The sequence below is a fragment of the Polypterus senegalus genome, chromosome 9, assembly GCF_016835505.1.
Source record: "Polypterus senegalus isolate Bchr_013 chromosome 9, ASM1683550v1, whole genome shotgun sequence".
NCBI classification, from domain to species: domain Eukaryota; kingdom Metazoa; phylum Chordata; class Cladistia; order Polypteriformes; family Polypteridae; genus Polypterus; species Polypterus senegalus.
Genome location: NC_053162.1, coordinates 38,116,286 through 38,133,584, shown reverse-complemented (window position 1 = coordinate 38,133,584; position 17,299 = coordinate 38,116,286). Strand labels below are relative to the sequence as shown.

At 37.9% G+C, this 17,299-nt stretch overlaps 1 protein-coding gene and 1 long non-coding RNA gene across 3 annotated transcripts in view; one reads left to right on the top strand and one right to left on the bottom strand.

Annotated features, from left to right (window-relative positions):
- The first annotated feature begins 2,335 nt into the window (after positions 1 to 2,335).
- On the top strand, positions 2,336 to 16,891 carry LOC120535227. The gene is made up of 3 exons (XR_005634873.1): positions 2,336 to 2,551; positions 12,487 to 12,708; positions 16,851 to 16,891. It is a non-coding gene; the product is annotated as an uncharacterized LOC120535227 (long non-coding RNA).
- Positions 10,285 to 17,299, bottom strand: part of slc6a2 (solute carrier family 6 member 2) — a 105,333-nt gene continuing 98,318 nt past the window's right edge. For both annotated transcript variants that reach the window (XM_039762928.1, XM_039762927.1), the window contains exon 15: positions 10,285 to 11,671. In XM_039762928.1, coding sequence (XP_039618862.1) covers positions 11,642 to 11,671 — 30 coding nt within the window. In that variant the 3' untranslated portion in view covers positions 10,285 to 11,641. The remainder of the gene's footprint in view (positions 11,672 to 17,299) is intronic.

Genomic DNA, 17,299 nt, shown 5'->3' with positions numbered 1-17,299 from the left:
TACAATACTAAATACCGCTCTTAACATTGGAAGCTCTCCACAACCTCACTGATCTCCTACAGACTTGCACTCGTCTCACTCACTCAGATCCTCATCTGCAGCTTGACTTTCTGTACCACACATCAGACTCTGTGCTATGGGAGCTCGAGCGTCTCTCATAGTGTGCCTCAACTCAGGAATTCTCTTCCCTCTTATATACGTCAGCTCGATTAAATAACACATTTTAGAACTGCCCTCAAAACTTATCTTTTCAAACTGGCATATCAATTGTGAATTTTGCACAGTTATTGCCAGTTATCTTTGTTTGTTTGCTATTGCTTTTTGATTGATCATTCTCTTTGTTTTTATTTTACTAATGTTAATTTCATTATAAGGTGACCTTGAGTGTTAAGAAAGGTACCTATTACATAAAATGTATTATTATTATTATTGTTATTCTGGAATCTTTTAAGTGTTTGTGACAATCACCCAAAGAATTCAACCACAATGTTTATTTTTTGATTTAGGACTTCCTTGAATAATTTTAATATTTTAGCATGCTTCCACAAATTTTATTTTCCGCACGGACACTGCCATTTTTTAGAAATAGCGTTAATGGTTTCCATGGAGATGTTTCCCAGAATGCTCTGGGACAGCATAGCTCACAACATCATCTTTACAACCATATAAGTCACAAACATTTCCGCAGTATTCCAAGATCAGGTGAAAAATTGTGTTCATTAGATATTCTTTCTTTGGTGTATTTCTGATTATAGCAATCAAATTATTCTGGCCTTTTGGATTTAATGTTTTGATGACAGATAGGTTTTAGATAGTTAACAAACTTTAACACGGCTTTGTTTATGTCTCTTCTCTTGCTCCTTTCACTAAAAATACCTTGTTAAGGCAGTAGAATAGAGTTTATGGAGTTTAATCATAACTAGAGATTCAACAGAGGAAACAATTTAAAAAATTATAAATTTGCCCAGCTTATATGGCACATCAATGACTCTGTTATTCAACAAGCCATCCATTTTCTTAATATGGGATTAAACATCTAATTATGAAAGAACACTAAAGCGGGAAATACAAAGAAGTAGCACTCATGGTTCAAACCCTTCAAAGAGTTACTGTAATTATGAAATCCTACCATACAAAAAGAAATTCTCAACTCATGAGAGCATAGATATCAATAGAGAGAGAGAGTATAGATGACTGATGGGAAAGCCAGCAATGACAAAAAGGGTCAATATTTTGATAAGGCTGGGTTGCAGATTTGCACAAGAGACAGGAAGGTGAGATGGTTTCCATGGGAAAATCACTTTATTGTTGAACAGGCAGGAACAGGTTTAAGGCTTCATTCAAAATAGGAACTTTGACTTCAGCACACAAAATACGCGGGCAGTCGTCCTGCTTTAGTTCCTTTCTCCAGATTAGCAGAACACAAAGCCTTTTACTTCAAGCAGGTTCAGCGGCTGAGAAACATTGGTGGGGCAGTGGAGAGGAAAAGAAGAGAGGAAAGCAGAGTGAGCAAAAGGGCAGGTCAGAGTTCAGTTTTAAATGTTCTAAACATTGTGTGACAAGCACATTACACGGTAAGCATGCAGCTGAGCTGTTGAGGGCAATTAAGAGTGTGCATGTTTCCCATTGAAATGCTACTGTCTAAGAGTGAGTTTTCAAAGAGCAATTGTGTTCGTTTACCATTGGTTTACTGTTTAACAGAGCGTCAGCATGCAGCTGCTGGTGGCAGCTGGGAGGAATGCTCAGCAGACCACCTACTGAGTGAGCTGTCTTTGTACAGCTGCTGCCACCATCAGAGACGGCGAATAGGCAGCGACAGCGGTCACAATTTAAAAACTCATAAATATTTGCTTTCTTACTTTAATCCATGAATAAAATATACCCAGGCAGTGCCAGGTACTTTGGCTAGTGGACCTTTGAAGTAAGTTGATGATCTTTACTAGTATTGTGTATAAGCTGCAGGTGGTGTGGTGGTAGGGTGCTCATCAGAAACTTTCACATAATAGATTATAAATCTGTGCAAGCACACAAACATTGTACTTTCCACCCTTCTGCTGTAGACAATAATCACGTTTGAAAGCATCTAAGCTAAAAGGCCAGACCTCCAAAGCTTAAACTGACAAGTGGCAAAGTCAGAAGTGTGAAACAGTTGTACAGGCCTCTCCAGTCATCTGTCCCCTGCCAATCACATTCTCCAGAATAAGAAAGTGGGCTCAGAATGATGTTTGTTCTGTTGCTAAGTTGCAACAGTTGTGATGGTTTATTTACCCAGGATTTGAAATCAGCTGACCATCAGCCCATTTTGTGAACTTTCTTAATATGTCACTGGGTGGCAGGAGGCAGAGTTTATTCCAAAAGCAAGGGCCACAAGGCAAAAACTAACCATGACCTGGGTGCTTGTGTTTCACAAGATAGGTTCACTCAGACATTTACACTCATTCTTATTGGAGCAACGTAGAGTCCAAACATACATGTCTGATGGACGAGGGAGAAAACCTGAGGACCAGGAGGTGAATCAGAAGGAGCAGATGATTGCATCGCACATGTGAAGGTATAAAAGCCGTCACGTAATGATAAGCGTCATCTAAGATTTGTGGTTATTCAATTTCCTCTTGGGATAAAGTATCTATCATCTAAGATTTGTGGTTATTCAATTTCCTCTTGGGATTAATAAAGTATCTATCTATCTATCTATCTATCTATCTATCTATCTATCTATCTATCTATCTATCTATCTAAAGTGGCTATCTATCTATCTATCTATCTATCTATCTATCTATCTATTATATAGTGCCTTTCCTATCTATCTATCTATCTATCTATCTATCTATCTATCTATCTATCTATCTATCTATCTATCTATTCAAGAGTGTTGATGTTAATGTGAGTTAATGGTATTTTTAGTTTGGAAAGTTTTAGCTTTATGACTTTGAGCCTGCTAGCGTCCAGACCTTGATGGTAATTACTTTGACTTCCACTTTTGACTCTTTTCTGACTAGTTAGAGGTACCATGCATCTTCTCATCTGCTTAATAAATCAGTCCTTCTCAGTTCTCAGTGACACAACACAGAGGTGTTTCTGCTTTGAGGCGATTTTTATTACTTATCCAGGGTGCTAGGTGACTTTTTTCTTCTCGTAGTTTTTGAACACTTATGTATTGTGATTTTAAAAGCAACCAACATCCATCAATCTGTTTTTAAGAACACTTATTTGAATTTTAAATATGTATTGGGCTTGTCATATGTGCTACGTGAAGTTTAGTGTTGGAACTTTCACAGGCGTTCCCTAAACCGATGGCACGGCTGAACTTCAGGGTTTGGCAGGAAAGGTTAATTCGGCCGTTCTAGCTGCCCCCTAGTTTGGTGCTTGTGTGTACAGCACACTTCACCTCCCCAGTAAAAATGGTGAACATCTCCCATTTGATCCTCAATACCAGCGGTCTAAACGTAGACAAAACAGGTGAAAACATTCATTTGGACATTTTACCATAGTATTTGCTATTAAGCCTGACATTTTGTTTTTCTCATTCTTACATTTTTATATAACATTTTAGAAATAACTGTCCTTTAGTTTTTTTGCTTTCTTTTTGTAAGTGACTTTAGCTATGATTATTATAAAGTATTTTGAGCAACATTTCTTTGGAAAAAAAAATTCCTGGAAAGAGTAACCTCGAGTTACAGACTTTGCACTTTCACAAAATGTCGTCAATTTGTTTTAGCCCTCAGAATCCAGCTTGTGCAATGAGGCGTTTCAACTTGACAAACAGAAGAAAGCTCAATAGAAGCATTTTTACCCTGCAAGGTCCTGTTGGTACAAAATCTCATCAGGTCACCTTTTAAAAGGTTTTGAACACAAGACTAAGGTCACACATAGTTTTCAGCAAGGGACAGTATAGGCAGATATGGCGATTGCCACCATTACCAAACTCTGTACATGAAGCTGCTCCAGTGTTTCCATGTGTCAGCAGACTGCCACCCAACATCAGGCTGATTAGTTCAGAACATGATTGATACATCAGACTTGTCCTCTTAAAATGTCATTTCAGATCTGACATCCGTACTGCAGTTGAAACTACTGGCAGACAAAATGTCCAGATTGGTGATAGGACAGTGAGGGACAGGCACCATGCTGCTGACCCTTGAACATGGTGATGTTTACAGCAGGGGTGTCGAACTCCAGTCCTGGAGGGCCGCAGAGGCTGCAGGTTTTCCATTCTAACCATCTTCTTAATTAGTGACCAGTTTTTGATGCTAATTAACTTCTTTAGCCTTAGCTTTAATTAGCTTGACTCAGGCCCCTTAGTCGTTTTTTCCTTAATTAGCAGCCGGACAGTAATGAGACATAAAACAAGCAGGACATGACCAGCTCACCTGCACCCATCAAACAAAATCTGAAAATAAAGATGAAGGTCTCAGTAAGGTTGATCCCTCAGGTTACCAAAACATTTTAGGAGTTCTTAGAATAAAACAGAATATCAACAGTTTTGGAAATGCCTGCTGTGGCAAAAAGAGAGCAGCAACAAGCCATGGAATTGAATAACGGGTTTAATTAACAGCAAGAATCAGCTTCTCATTAAGGAACTGGTTGGAGTTTGAAGCCCCAATTTAGTTGGTCATTTGTTGGCTCGTTTGATGTCTCATTTCTGTTTGGCTGTCATTTAATGAAGAAAAGAATTAATTCAGAGGACTTAATCCTTAAAAACAGGGCTATTAAAATGGGGGGAAAAGAAGTTAATTAGCAGTGAAAACTGGACACTGATTAGGAAAAGGGTTTGAAAGAAAACCTGCGCCCAGTGCGGCCCTCCAGGCCTGGAGTTTGACACCCGTGCTTTAGATGTTTGTCCCAATAGCAAGATAATGCCAAGCCACACATACCCGTCCTGAGAAAAAAAATCTGGTGTGTACATTCTCTCCTGACCTTACTTTAACAGGTGTCTCAAGCGGCTGGGGGCCAGACCCAGCCAGGACACCTGGAAGGACCGGGAGGTGGTGTGTATGTCCTCCGGGCCACAAGGGCAAAACCACCCTGGATCTGGACAGGACCACGGGAGAGGAGCAAGGAGGCTCAAGTCCACTGGGGTCCGTGGCCACCGCCAGGGGGCGCCCCGAGCCGCAGAAAGGCCAGTAAATATTTACTTCCGCCACACCTGGGAAGATGAAGGATGATCCTTCCAGGGACACCCGGAATGCTTCCGGGTGCAAGGGCAGCACTTCCGCCACACCAGGAAGTGCTACTGGAAGAACATCGTCAAGCACCTGGAGCACATCCGGGTGCGGATAAAAGGGGCTGCCTCCCTACAATCAGAGAGCTAGAGTCGGGAGTGGGAGCAGGATGAAGCTCCCGTGAAGAGAGGAAAGGCGGCCCATGGACAGTGAGAGATAAACCCGGAGAACGGGTGGTTGGTGTTGGGAACACAGGGTGCTGTGTGGGACTGTGGTATTTGTGCTTAAATAAACGTGTGCCTTTTGAGAAAGATGTGGTCTCAGTCTGATGGTGTCTGGGCATATCTCACACAGGGTACCTTGGGAATGCCCAGTATCATAACATGTAACCCTAGGCCTGACAATGGCCACCCATGTTGTTTGATAACATCTCAACACTTCAGATTCAGAGGTTCATTAACTTTGGCCACCAGAGGTGTCAAGCGGTGGACTGCTGCACGTCTTATTATTAATGTTTACAGTTATTGTTTTCCAGTTGTTTTTGTTGTTCTTTAATTTTTTTTCTGCTATTTCCATTTGTTTCCTGTAATTTTAGCAATGAAGGCTGAAGTTTCAGTTCAATAGTGGAGTCAATCAGTATGTACTTAGGGTAATGGGAAATGTGTGCGGGCTTATTGAAGCAAGAGAACACTGGGGATGTGTTTTGTATTTTCTAAAGGATTTAATGTGACTTATTTTCAAAACACAGTGCCACAGTGTCTCTTCACTTTTTACACCTTTTGTAATATTTCAGTTTATGCTAAAATCATTTAAACAAATTCTTCCCTCATTTAGCAACACTCATTACACCAGAATGACAAAGCAAAAAGAGGTTTTTGAAATTTTTAAAAGTTTGTTAAAAATAACCCATTGATACAAGTATGCCCTTTGCTTATGACACTCGAAATTCAGCTCAGGTGCTTCCAGTTCTATTGTTGAGATTTTTCTGCACCATGTGCGGAGTTCACCTGTAGTCAGTTCAATCGATGGGCCATGACTAGAAAAGACTCACATCTGTGCATGTGTAGTAGAGCAAAAACCAAGCCATGAGCTTGAAGGACTTGTATGAAGAGCTTAGAGACAGGATTGTGATGAAGCATGAATCTGGGGAAGGGTAAATAAAATGTCTGCAGCATTGAAGGGTCTCAAAAGCACAGTGGCCTTCATAATTCCTAAATGGAAGAAGTATGGAACAGCCATGACTATTTGTAGGGCTGGCCACCTGGCTAACTGGAGCAACTGGGGGAGAAAGGGCTTGGCAAGCAAAATGACCAAAAATTTGCTCTGGCTGAGCTCTAGAGAACCTGTGCAGAGATGGGAGAAGGTTCAAGACAGACAACCATCACTTTAACACTCCACTAATCGGGCTTTATGGCAGAGTGGCCAGATGACACATGAAGCCTGCTTGAAGTTTACAAAAAGGTACCTAAAGGACACTCAAGACTGTATGAAACAAAATTCTTTGGAGTAAATGAAACCAAGATTGAACTGTTTGGCCTCAGTTCTAAACATCACGTCTGGAGGAAATCAAGCACCACTCATCACCTGCTCAATATCATTCCAGTAGTCATGCTGGTAGAAGCATCATGTTCTCTGTGATGGGGGCTGGACAATTAGACAGGGTCAAGGGAAAGCTGAGAGGAGCAAAGTACAGAGATATCTATAATGAAAACCTTCTACAGAGTGCTCTGGGCCAAAGGACGACCTTCCAATGACACCAACCATAAGACAACAATAGGACAGACTATGTGAGTGGCCATAAGTGGCCAATTCAGAGTCTAGACTTGAACCCAATCAAACATCTCAGGAGAGACATGAAAATAGCTGTCCACTGACTGTCTTAATCCAACCTGACAAGGCTGAGTGCATCTACAGAAAAAAATCCCCAGATTCAGGTGTGCTGAGTTTGTTGGGATGGACCAAAGAAGACTCTGGATCAGAATTCAATGAAGGCAGATTTTATTTTTAATAAATTTGTATAAAATCCTATTTTCACTTTGTCATTCTGGGGTATTGAGTGTTACTTGATGTGTAAAATCACTTCAATGATTTTAGTTCAAGGCTGCAGCTTAGCAAAATGTGAAAAACATGAAGGGGTCCGAATATCTTCTGAAGGCACAGTATGAAAAGAATTGTCATAGGTACTAAGTATGGGAAAGGGAACTATTTCTGAAATTTATTTTATCATTTGTATGTGTACTTCTAGTAATGGCAAGTTTTCAAACCAAATCTCTATAGAAGGAGATCTCTTTTGTATACAGGGCAAAAATCCTGTTTTCTGTTTCACACTCTAGCCACTTTTGTTAATTAAACGCATTCAGTTCATTTAAAATCCTGGTGTCTCTGCTGGCTATGATGGACAGTAAAACACCACGCACATTCTCATTATCTTGTGGTTTTTCTTGATTTGCTGTTTTATGCTCAGCCTGCAACATCTAACTTTTCTAAAAATGACATTGACTAAATAAGCAGGACGCCAGTACCTATACCTAAACTACTCTGATCAAGTCTGTTTTCTTGTGATTACATTTTCGTTCTTGAGAGACATACAGTAGCTGTTGAACATTCAGTAAATTATATGCAGAACATGCATTCGTTTAGCCATGGAGAGCCTACTACCATTGAATTTTTCCAAAAATACATTTTGTAAATGTTAGCATTGGCACCCTAAAGATGTTTCTAACTGGCAAATTCAGAAGTGAACAGTAGGAAGTCTGAATAGCAAACTCCTCTGTATCCATGAAAATTTCACATTGTTCTACTTCATCCACTTAGCAACTTTGAGCCGCTACATGTGTTCAGGTTCAAACATGATAAACCAGTTTTGTGTTAAACAATACATACAGCAGGGTCTATGACAAACTTTACAGCAGACATACAGTGGGATTATATTTTATTATTCATTTTCTTATATAGTGTACAGATTTCACTATTCAATACTTTTCATTCACCTTGACAGGACTGTTTTACATTTGTTGGTAACATCCTTATTTACACCACACAAAATGACAGAACAAAACAGTTAACAACATGAAAGACAAACTTTACACTGACATACCTTATAAACAATTTGATAAATACAAGGTTATATATAACAAGATACGTATAACATACATGTGCTGTCTTGAGTCTTAACTCATGATGAACATTTTAAAGGTGGTCCTGAGGTTAAAAAAGAGAGAAGAGCTTTAAATTTAAACTAATAAGCAGATTTGGGTCATTTTTCCCTGGGCAAAAAAGTGGGGACTTTTCCAATGACAATAGTTTGTACTTCTAATGGCAATGGCACTCTTAATGTGTACATAGCACCTGCAAGGTTTTTGATTTAAAGGCCCTTTTCATAGCAAGGTTGTAAGCTGCAGGTCAGTATGAGATCTGGTCATATTTAGGACTTGGTTTTTACAGGATATGCAGATTTATTTTATTTTTAAATGAACTAAATTTAGCCAAAGGTATATCATTCTTAAGATAATGTGATGAGCAGCTGAAATTTCTAAGACAGCAATCATAAACATTGTAGGATAGATTTTACAAAGTCAAATGATGTTATCTTTTGTGTGGCTGTATCTGTCTCTACCATCTAATGACGGATCAGACAAAATTCTTGTTTATTTTACTTGATCAATAGTAATAAATGAGACCACTGCAAGGTATATTTATATATTGCACCTAAGCAATAAAAAATTTTATGAATACAGAAAAATATGGTAAACCCTGTTCTGCATGGTGCTGGGACACCCTTGTGTTTACACCAACTTAGGAACATTTGTGAAGGAGATGGAAAACAGTTAATGCCTTTCTGGGTAACTGGAATCATATTTGGAAAGTGCAGACCCCTCAGTCAGATGCAGGACTTTTTCCTGTCTGGAGTGGAGTTTGAATATAAGAACCCAAACACATACCACCAATATATACATTAAATAAATAAATAAATAAATATATCTGAAATATGAACTCTCCTGGGTATATAGTACTTCTAAATATATTCAAAGTACTTGCAACTCGCTAATTTATTTAAGCTCCTGATCAAAAAATTAAGAATAACTAGCAAAGCATTGCATAGCAAACATCATTCTGCTTGAGAAACTGGACCACAATGATCATTTCAATGCATCTTACTCTTCTACTTTTTCTTTTTTTGTACAGTAGTAACGTGATGCTCCAGAGTGTTGGGCCTGCTCACTGTCTATGTGCAGTTCTCCCAGTGTCGCATGTGGTTTTTCAGGGAATGTCTTTTAGGCCAACTGGCAACTCTAAATTGGCCATATTTGCACAAATGTGCCTTGTGTGGATTAATGTCCACCTAAGCTTGGTTCCCTCATTGTGTTTAATGCTGAGATTGGTTCCAGCCCGAGTGAGTTCTTTAAAGTAATCACATAGGTAATTTTCTAAAACCTGCTAATTTTTATATAGCAGTACACAAGACAGGGGCCAACTACAAAAGTACCAGGTTCAAGTGCTGAATCAATCGTGGACAAAGTGCTGCCCCCAACACAAGGCACATAATGCACACAACCTAGTAAGTTAACTTAGCATCAATAAACTATATCTTTCAGACGTAAGGTCCATTATAATTGCAAGGAATAAACTCTACTAGACTGCGGTGGGTTGGCACCCTGCCCTTGATTGGTTCCTGCCTTGTGCCCTGTGTTGGCTGGGATTGGCTCCAGCAGATCCCACGTGACCCTGTGTTCGGATTCAGCGGGTTGGAAAATGGATGGATGGAAACTCTACTAGATTTTAACTTAAACTGGTGAGGTGGATCCTTTGTAGTATGCTTTCGAGTATATGCCAAAGTGACAAACAGAATACATACTGGGGTTTTTTTCAGCTCATTCTATTCCTTTGTCTAAACTGATTTGGAGGATAAAGGAAGTCTGTAGCCAGTTTTCCCGAAGAATTTGTTTAAGTATACTATTGTGAGTAGTTTGTTAATCTAATGAAAATGTAACCAAAACAATAATAAAAGTCTGAATTAGTGCAAGCTGCCCAAAATGCAGGTTGTTTATAGGAAATGAAATGATTTACTTCATGAGGCCGAAGTACATAATAAACAAGAGTACCTGCATCAAATATCTGAAATATTAAAATGTGTGTCTCAGTTGAAATGTTTAAAGTCTAAATATTCTTGATTGTAAAATAAATGAATCATTTTTCATGCTCTGACAGAGGTCAATAGAGGGCAAGATCTCTAGTAAAGAATCAAAATTCAAAAATAGCATATTCATAATTACTGACCTTGAAATAAATCTGACATTTTTAATCTTCTGGGAGTGGCTCTTAGTGGGATTTGACCACTAATGAAATCAAATATCAAAAATGTCATATTCATGAGCAGCAACCTTGAAATACCATAACACACCACATGTCACGTTACCAAACCCAATTTTATTTTATTTTTTAAGTTTTTTGAAAAGCTGTAACTTTGACCCAATGTATCTCATTAGATGGTGAACCCCTGGGGTTGTATGGTGTGACATGCACAACTTGAACTCCTTCTGATTAGTCTTAAGACACCTATTGGTTTAGTTTTTATCATAAGAGTGTAATTTCCTGCACAAAACATGCTTCAGAATGGCCTACAATTGAGGATGGTTTGGGTCTGCAGGGCCTAAAATGGGGAGGATGCACCCCAATAGGCTTGATGTATGCATAACTAGAAATCAAGACAAACTGAATGATCTATCATATGTGGAGGGTTTCTCATACCGGTGAGTTAGGAGGCGCTGGACAAAAAAGACGGAAGTGATTTTAAGGCGTCTGTAGGTAATTGTTTTGAGCGCAGTTAAAACTCCTCTGTCTTAATAAAAAGAACATTAGAAAAAAAAATGCAGGCTCTAGAAACAACAGTACAGTCTTTGATATCATTGATGTTACAGAATCATAGTTAAGGGATTGAGAAAATGTAATGATGATGCGTCTTTCAAAAATACAGACCATTTAAGAGAGACAGCAAGACACCATATGTCAGGCTCAAAAGCAAAACACTGAAGAAGAAAACATTTTTGAAGATATTTCAAGTGCTGTTAGGCAGACTGGATGCATTTTCATGATATAATTTTTTTTTGGTTTAAAATTCCCAAGACACAAGCCATTAAGTTTGACTGTCAAAGCTAAATTGCCCTTGAAGTTCCATCTTGTGTATGCTGTTTAAAAGAGAGTCTTTGGATCCCCATGATCCCCAGAATATAATGGGTGATGAATCTAACACTTGTACTAAAAGAATGTGAAATGAATTCACATTACATTGTCAAAACAGATAAGAAAATATTTAAGTCTTTAAATGGAAAAAGTCATGTATTCCAAGTCATGTAGCAAACATTTCCTCAAAAAGAAGTTTCTTCTTAATTGATGAGGGGTTATGATGGATTCCAAGGACAGCACTGAGTTAGAGTTTCACCTACTCCATGGTTCACTCCAAATTTCAAAGACACCAGTGTTCATTCTCCTATGGACAACCAGTGTTTTAACTGCAGACACAAGCAAAAAACAGAGAGCATAACAAGTTAGATTAGATGGGTCTGAATATGCTGTTATGGTTGCCTTACAGCAGGGATATGTTCATGTCAACACTTACACTAAAACATTTCAAAATATTCACAAAAAAAAGCTAACAAATAATAAAAGTGAAGGAAAATTCAAAAACAAATTATGCCCATGCTTTTTTGTAGATATATCATATTTGGCATTCAATTTAAACAAATATCTTTTCATCCCTGACCGCAATATTTATGGCTGTAGTATGCTTCTCCAGTTTTCTTACTTCTTCTTCTTCATTCAGCTACTCCCATTAGGGGTCACCACAGTGGATCATCTTCTTCCATATCTTGTTCTGTTACACATTTTCTTACATTTTTAGTTAACATCCAGTTCCAATAGTGTCTTGGAGTCAAGTCTTATATATTATACAGTATATATTATACTATGCATTTAATGGGAAGCTTTATGCACCAATAATTTAAAGAGTTTAAAATGAGGACACAATCAGATTAAAACTCACCTCAACCATGGGCTTAATGTATTTCCATGAAGTACAGTAACTTATGTTACTTTTTTATAAATAGTCAACAAAATGTGAGTTAGGTTTGTGTAATTTATAAAGTTCTAACACTATAAATGCTGGGTAGAGTATAAACAGATACAATTCTTATTTTAATTAGTTGGTTATTCTAAAATATATATTGTATAAGTATATTATTTTTAATATTTATGTTTTAAAGTTGGCCAGGCTTCATTTTTCCAATGCTTCATGTTCCTGTTCTTGACATTCACATCCCCTTTGTAGGTGCTTTCAGCAGTGGACCGGAGTTAGCATGGACATTCTGACCAGATTGCAGCTATGCAACAATCTGCAATGCACTGTGTGTTCTGACACTTTTCTCCATGGCCAACATTATGTTTCTCAGCAATTTGTGGAACAGTAAATCTTATCCAAGTGCATCAATGAGCCTCAGGCATCCATCACCTTATCATCGGTTCACTGGTTATCCTTCCTGGACCACAATTGGTAAGTGTAACCACTGCATACCCAGAACACCCCACAAGAGCTGCTGTTTTGGAGATGCCCTGACCCAGCCATCTAGTCATATGAAAAAGTTTGGGAACCCCTCTCAGCTTGCATAATAATTTACTCTACTTTCAACAAAAAAGATAACAGTGGTATGTCTTTCATTTCCTAGGAACATCTGAGTACTGGGGTGTTTTCCTAACAAAGATTTTTAGTGAAGCAGTAATTAGTTGTTTGAAATTAAATCAAATGTGAAAAACTGGATGTGCAAAAATTTAGGTACCCTTGTAATTGTGCTGATTTGAATGCATGTCACTGCTCAATACTGATTTCCTACAACACCAAATTGGTTGGATTAGCTCGTTAAGCCTTGAACTTCATAGACAGGTGTGTCCATTCATAAGAAAAGGTATTTAAGGTGGTCAATTGCAAGTTTTGCTTCCCTTTGACTTTCCTCTGAAGAGTGACAGCATGGGATCATCAAAGCAACTCTCAAAAGATCTGAAAACAAAGATTGTTCAGTATCATGGTTTAGGGGAAGGCTACAAAAAGCTATCTCAGAAGTTTAAACTGTCTGTTTCAACTGTAAGGAATGTAATCAGGAAATGGAAGGCCACAGGCACAGTTACTGTTAAACCCAGATCTGGCAAGCCAAGAAAAGTACAGGAGCGGCATATGCGTAGGATTGTGAGAATGGTTACAGACAACCTACAGATCACCTCCAAAGACTTGCAAGAACATCTTGCTGCAGATGGTGTATCTGTACATCATTCTACAATTCAGTGCAATTTGCACAAAGAACATAGGTATGGCAGGGTGATGAGAAAGAAGTCCTTTCTGCACTCATGCCATAAAATAGAGTTGTTTGTTGTATGCAAATGCTCATTTAGACCAGCCAGATTAATTTTGGAACAAAGTGCTTTGGACTGATGAGACAAAAATTGAGTTATTTGGTCATAACAAAAAGCGCTTTGCATGGCGGAAGAAGAACACCGCATTCCAAGAAAAACACCTTCTATCTACTGTCAAATTTGGTGGAGGTTCCATCATGCTGTGGGGCTGTGTGGCTAGTTCAGGGACTGGGGCCCTTGTTAAAGACGAGGGTCGGATTAATTCAACCCAGTATTAATAAATTCTTCAGGATAATGTTCGAGCATCAGTCACAAAGTTGAAGTTATGCAGGGGTTGGATATTCCAACAAGACAATGGCCCAAAACACAGTTCGAAATCTACAAAGGCATTCATGCAGAGAGAGAAGTACAATGGCCGTCACAGTCCCCTGACTTGAATATAATCGAAAATCTATGGGATGATTTGAAGTAGGCTGTCCATGCTCGGTAGTGAACTGAAGTGGAGAAATTTTGTATGGAAGAATGGTCAAAAATACCTCCATCCAGAATTCAGACACACATCAAAGGCTATAGGAGGCATCTAGAGGCTGTTATATTTGCAAAAAGAGGCTCAACTAAGTATTGATGTAATATCTCTGTTGGGGTGCCCAAATTTATGCACCTGTCTAATTTTGTTATGATGAATATTGCATATTTTCTTTTAATCCAATAAACTTAATGTCACTGCTGAAATACTACTGTTTCCATAAGGCATGTCATATATTAAAAGGAAGTTGCTACTTTGAAAGCTCAGTCAATGACAAACAAAAATCCAAAGAATTAAGAGGAGTTCCCAAACTTTTTTAAATGACTGTAGCCATGATAATTTGGCCATTGTCAAAGTCACTTACATCTTTACGCTTGCCCATTCCTGCTTTCAACACATCACCTTCAAGAACTGATTGTTAACTTGCTACCTAATATATCACTTGACAAGTGCCATTGTAACAAGATAACTGATGTTATTCACTTCACCTGTCAGTGTCTTTAATGTTTTGGCTAATCAGTGTATATTGGCTTAGGATTCAATAATAAATGCTGGCCAGTGAAATATGCAGATTCTCAAAAAAAAAGAGGAAAAAGTAAAGCACAAGTAATATGCTATTTTTAATGCATTACATTTTATAATAAGTAGCTATATAACATATTTCGTTACCTTTTTTTGCAAGCAATAAGTAATGCAACTAAGTTACTTTAAAAGTAATGTTCCCCAGTGCTGCTGGCACATGACAGGCTGTAATAGTTTGTCATACTTTGTAATACTTTGAGTGTGATCGCAGTAATGTTACTCAAACAAAGCAAGAACCTACTTTGTCAGTTTCGCCTTTATGTAAAGTGCTCTTATGGCAAAAACACCTTCCACATTAGCTCCAGAACTGTCAAGTAAACATCATTTATTGAGTTTCTAGCATTTCTGATTTGTGTAAACTTTCCTTTACCCAATATAATTTTTAAGCTTTTCTTCAATTCTTGTCATTTAAAGGAATACTACCACCAAAAGTGACATTTTTTAAAAATGTTACTTACATCATGTCATTTGTAGTGATGGCCAAGAAAAAGTTTTAATCTCCTGTTTTTATGAATTTTAAGAATGAGACAAAACAGTTTGGTCTATTGGAAGTTGCTATGAGCCTGGGATTCTGGTCTTAGTATGTATTTATGGTAAGAAGACTAACTTTTTAGTTTAGTGCTGTTGCAGTGTGCCTCAGAACTGTGGACTAGCAGCGGACTAAGACTAAGACTGAGTGCAGGTGATGTATGCTTCTTGGAGTTGGAGAAGGGGAACAAAGGTTTGTACTAACCTAGACCACCTTGTGAAAAGGTTTAATTAACTCAATGCGGTAGGTGACATTACAAAATAAATTTTACATGCATCAGATGGACTTTTATAAACATGAAAAAGCATGTTTATAAAAAAAAAAAGCAAAAAAATAAAAAGCACAAAGGGAGTGAAACCTTCTGAAATTCACAGTGATGTTTGCTCTATACATAAATGAAAATAGCATGACTCAATGAAAAGTTTATGTATTTGTAAAAAGAAGCTCCATCTGGTCAACTATAAACATTGTGCATACAAGGATTATGTTTTCCACTGTTGCTGAACATTTGTATATCAACTATGGATTTGCAGATGCCATGGGGCATGATGACTTTGGGGCACAGTAGTTTTCACAAGATTGTACAAACCAACATCCATCAGTGAATTTCAGCAGGTTTACTTCCCTCTGCCCAAAGAAATCTCACTATGGCACATTGTTCAACAATACTGAAATCTAACATCTTTGCATCCATGCTTATTTGGCCTTGGTTTAAATTAAACTAAAGGCAGAACACTGCGTTGTGCATGTTCAAAGTACTTGTAAGTCATCGCGAACATGTTGTGTTGCTACAGCTTCTATCTGTTGCAGTTATCATGTAATTTTTCAAATTGCCTTTACTTTTTGATTTACCTTTGTATATAGAAGACAACAACAAACAACACAAAACTTTAAACTATGAAAGCTTAGTAGTCAATTTCTCTCCTATAGAAAAAGACACATAACATAAGACACATAAGAATTCTATCTCTTAGCTTACTGACAAGTTTTATTGGCTAACTGAGCAGATTACAATATGCACACTTTTGAGGCAGTTCAGGCCCCTTCTTCAGGGAGAGCTTTAAGTTCTTCAAAGTACTACAATGTGTTAAACTGCTTGCCAGCTTATTTTATTTATTCATCAATACCTTTTAACCAATTTTGTTCTATTTTGGGGTCTTGTTCAGAAAGCGGACGCCACTTAATACGGTTTTCCCCTCGCCCAAACACTAACCTTAAGGTCAATAAAATAGGTCCCTGATGTTAAGTCACTATTTTAGGGCTAAAATGATAACAGAAATGTGAAACCTACTTATGTACCTAATCTTAATTATTGTGAAACAACCAAGTGGCGTCCGCTTCCTGAACAAGAGCCCTATTTGGTTATTAAAGAACTAAAGTATTGTTTGTGTAAAATGAAACAAAACAATTAGTTCAGTCTTTCCTCACAAATCATTCCCCACAGTCCGATTCATCAGTGTAGTAGCTTATCTCTGGTCTCTCTGTTGCACTGATATCTTTTTTGTAATTTGGTGTTCAAAACTGCACAAATTATTCAATTCTAATGTCCTTCCCATGAAACCAGGACAGAGTTTAAGATTATTTTTTCTCTTCAATGCTATGATTTCATATTATCCATCCATCCATTATCCAACTCGCTATATTCTAATTACAGGGTCACGGAGGTCTGCTGGAGCCAATCCCAGCCAACACAGGACGCAAGGCAGGAAACAAACCCTGGGCAGGGCGCCAGCCCACCACAGGATTTCATATTATGTTTTTATTTATGTTTTATATGTATTTATTTTAATCTACAAAAACCTTTAAGACAACTGAGTAGGTTTCAGTTTCAACTAATCTCTTGTTTTCTAGGAGGTGGTTCCATAGTTTTCTCTGTTAAGGTGAAAGGATAATTCTTTCCATGTAGATAGCCATAACAGAGCTTGGTCAAGAATAAAAATTTGCAAAGTGAAATGCCTGTGCCAACAAAGCAATTGTTATTTATTTGTATTATGGCAGTGGCTAAGAAAAATGACTGCTTATTTGTTAAGTGCATGTACTGTAAATCTCCTTTTGGTAAGGAGGATTTTTGACAACATATACTCAGATGAAATAAGCATTTTA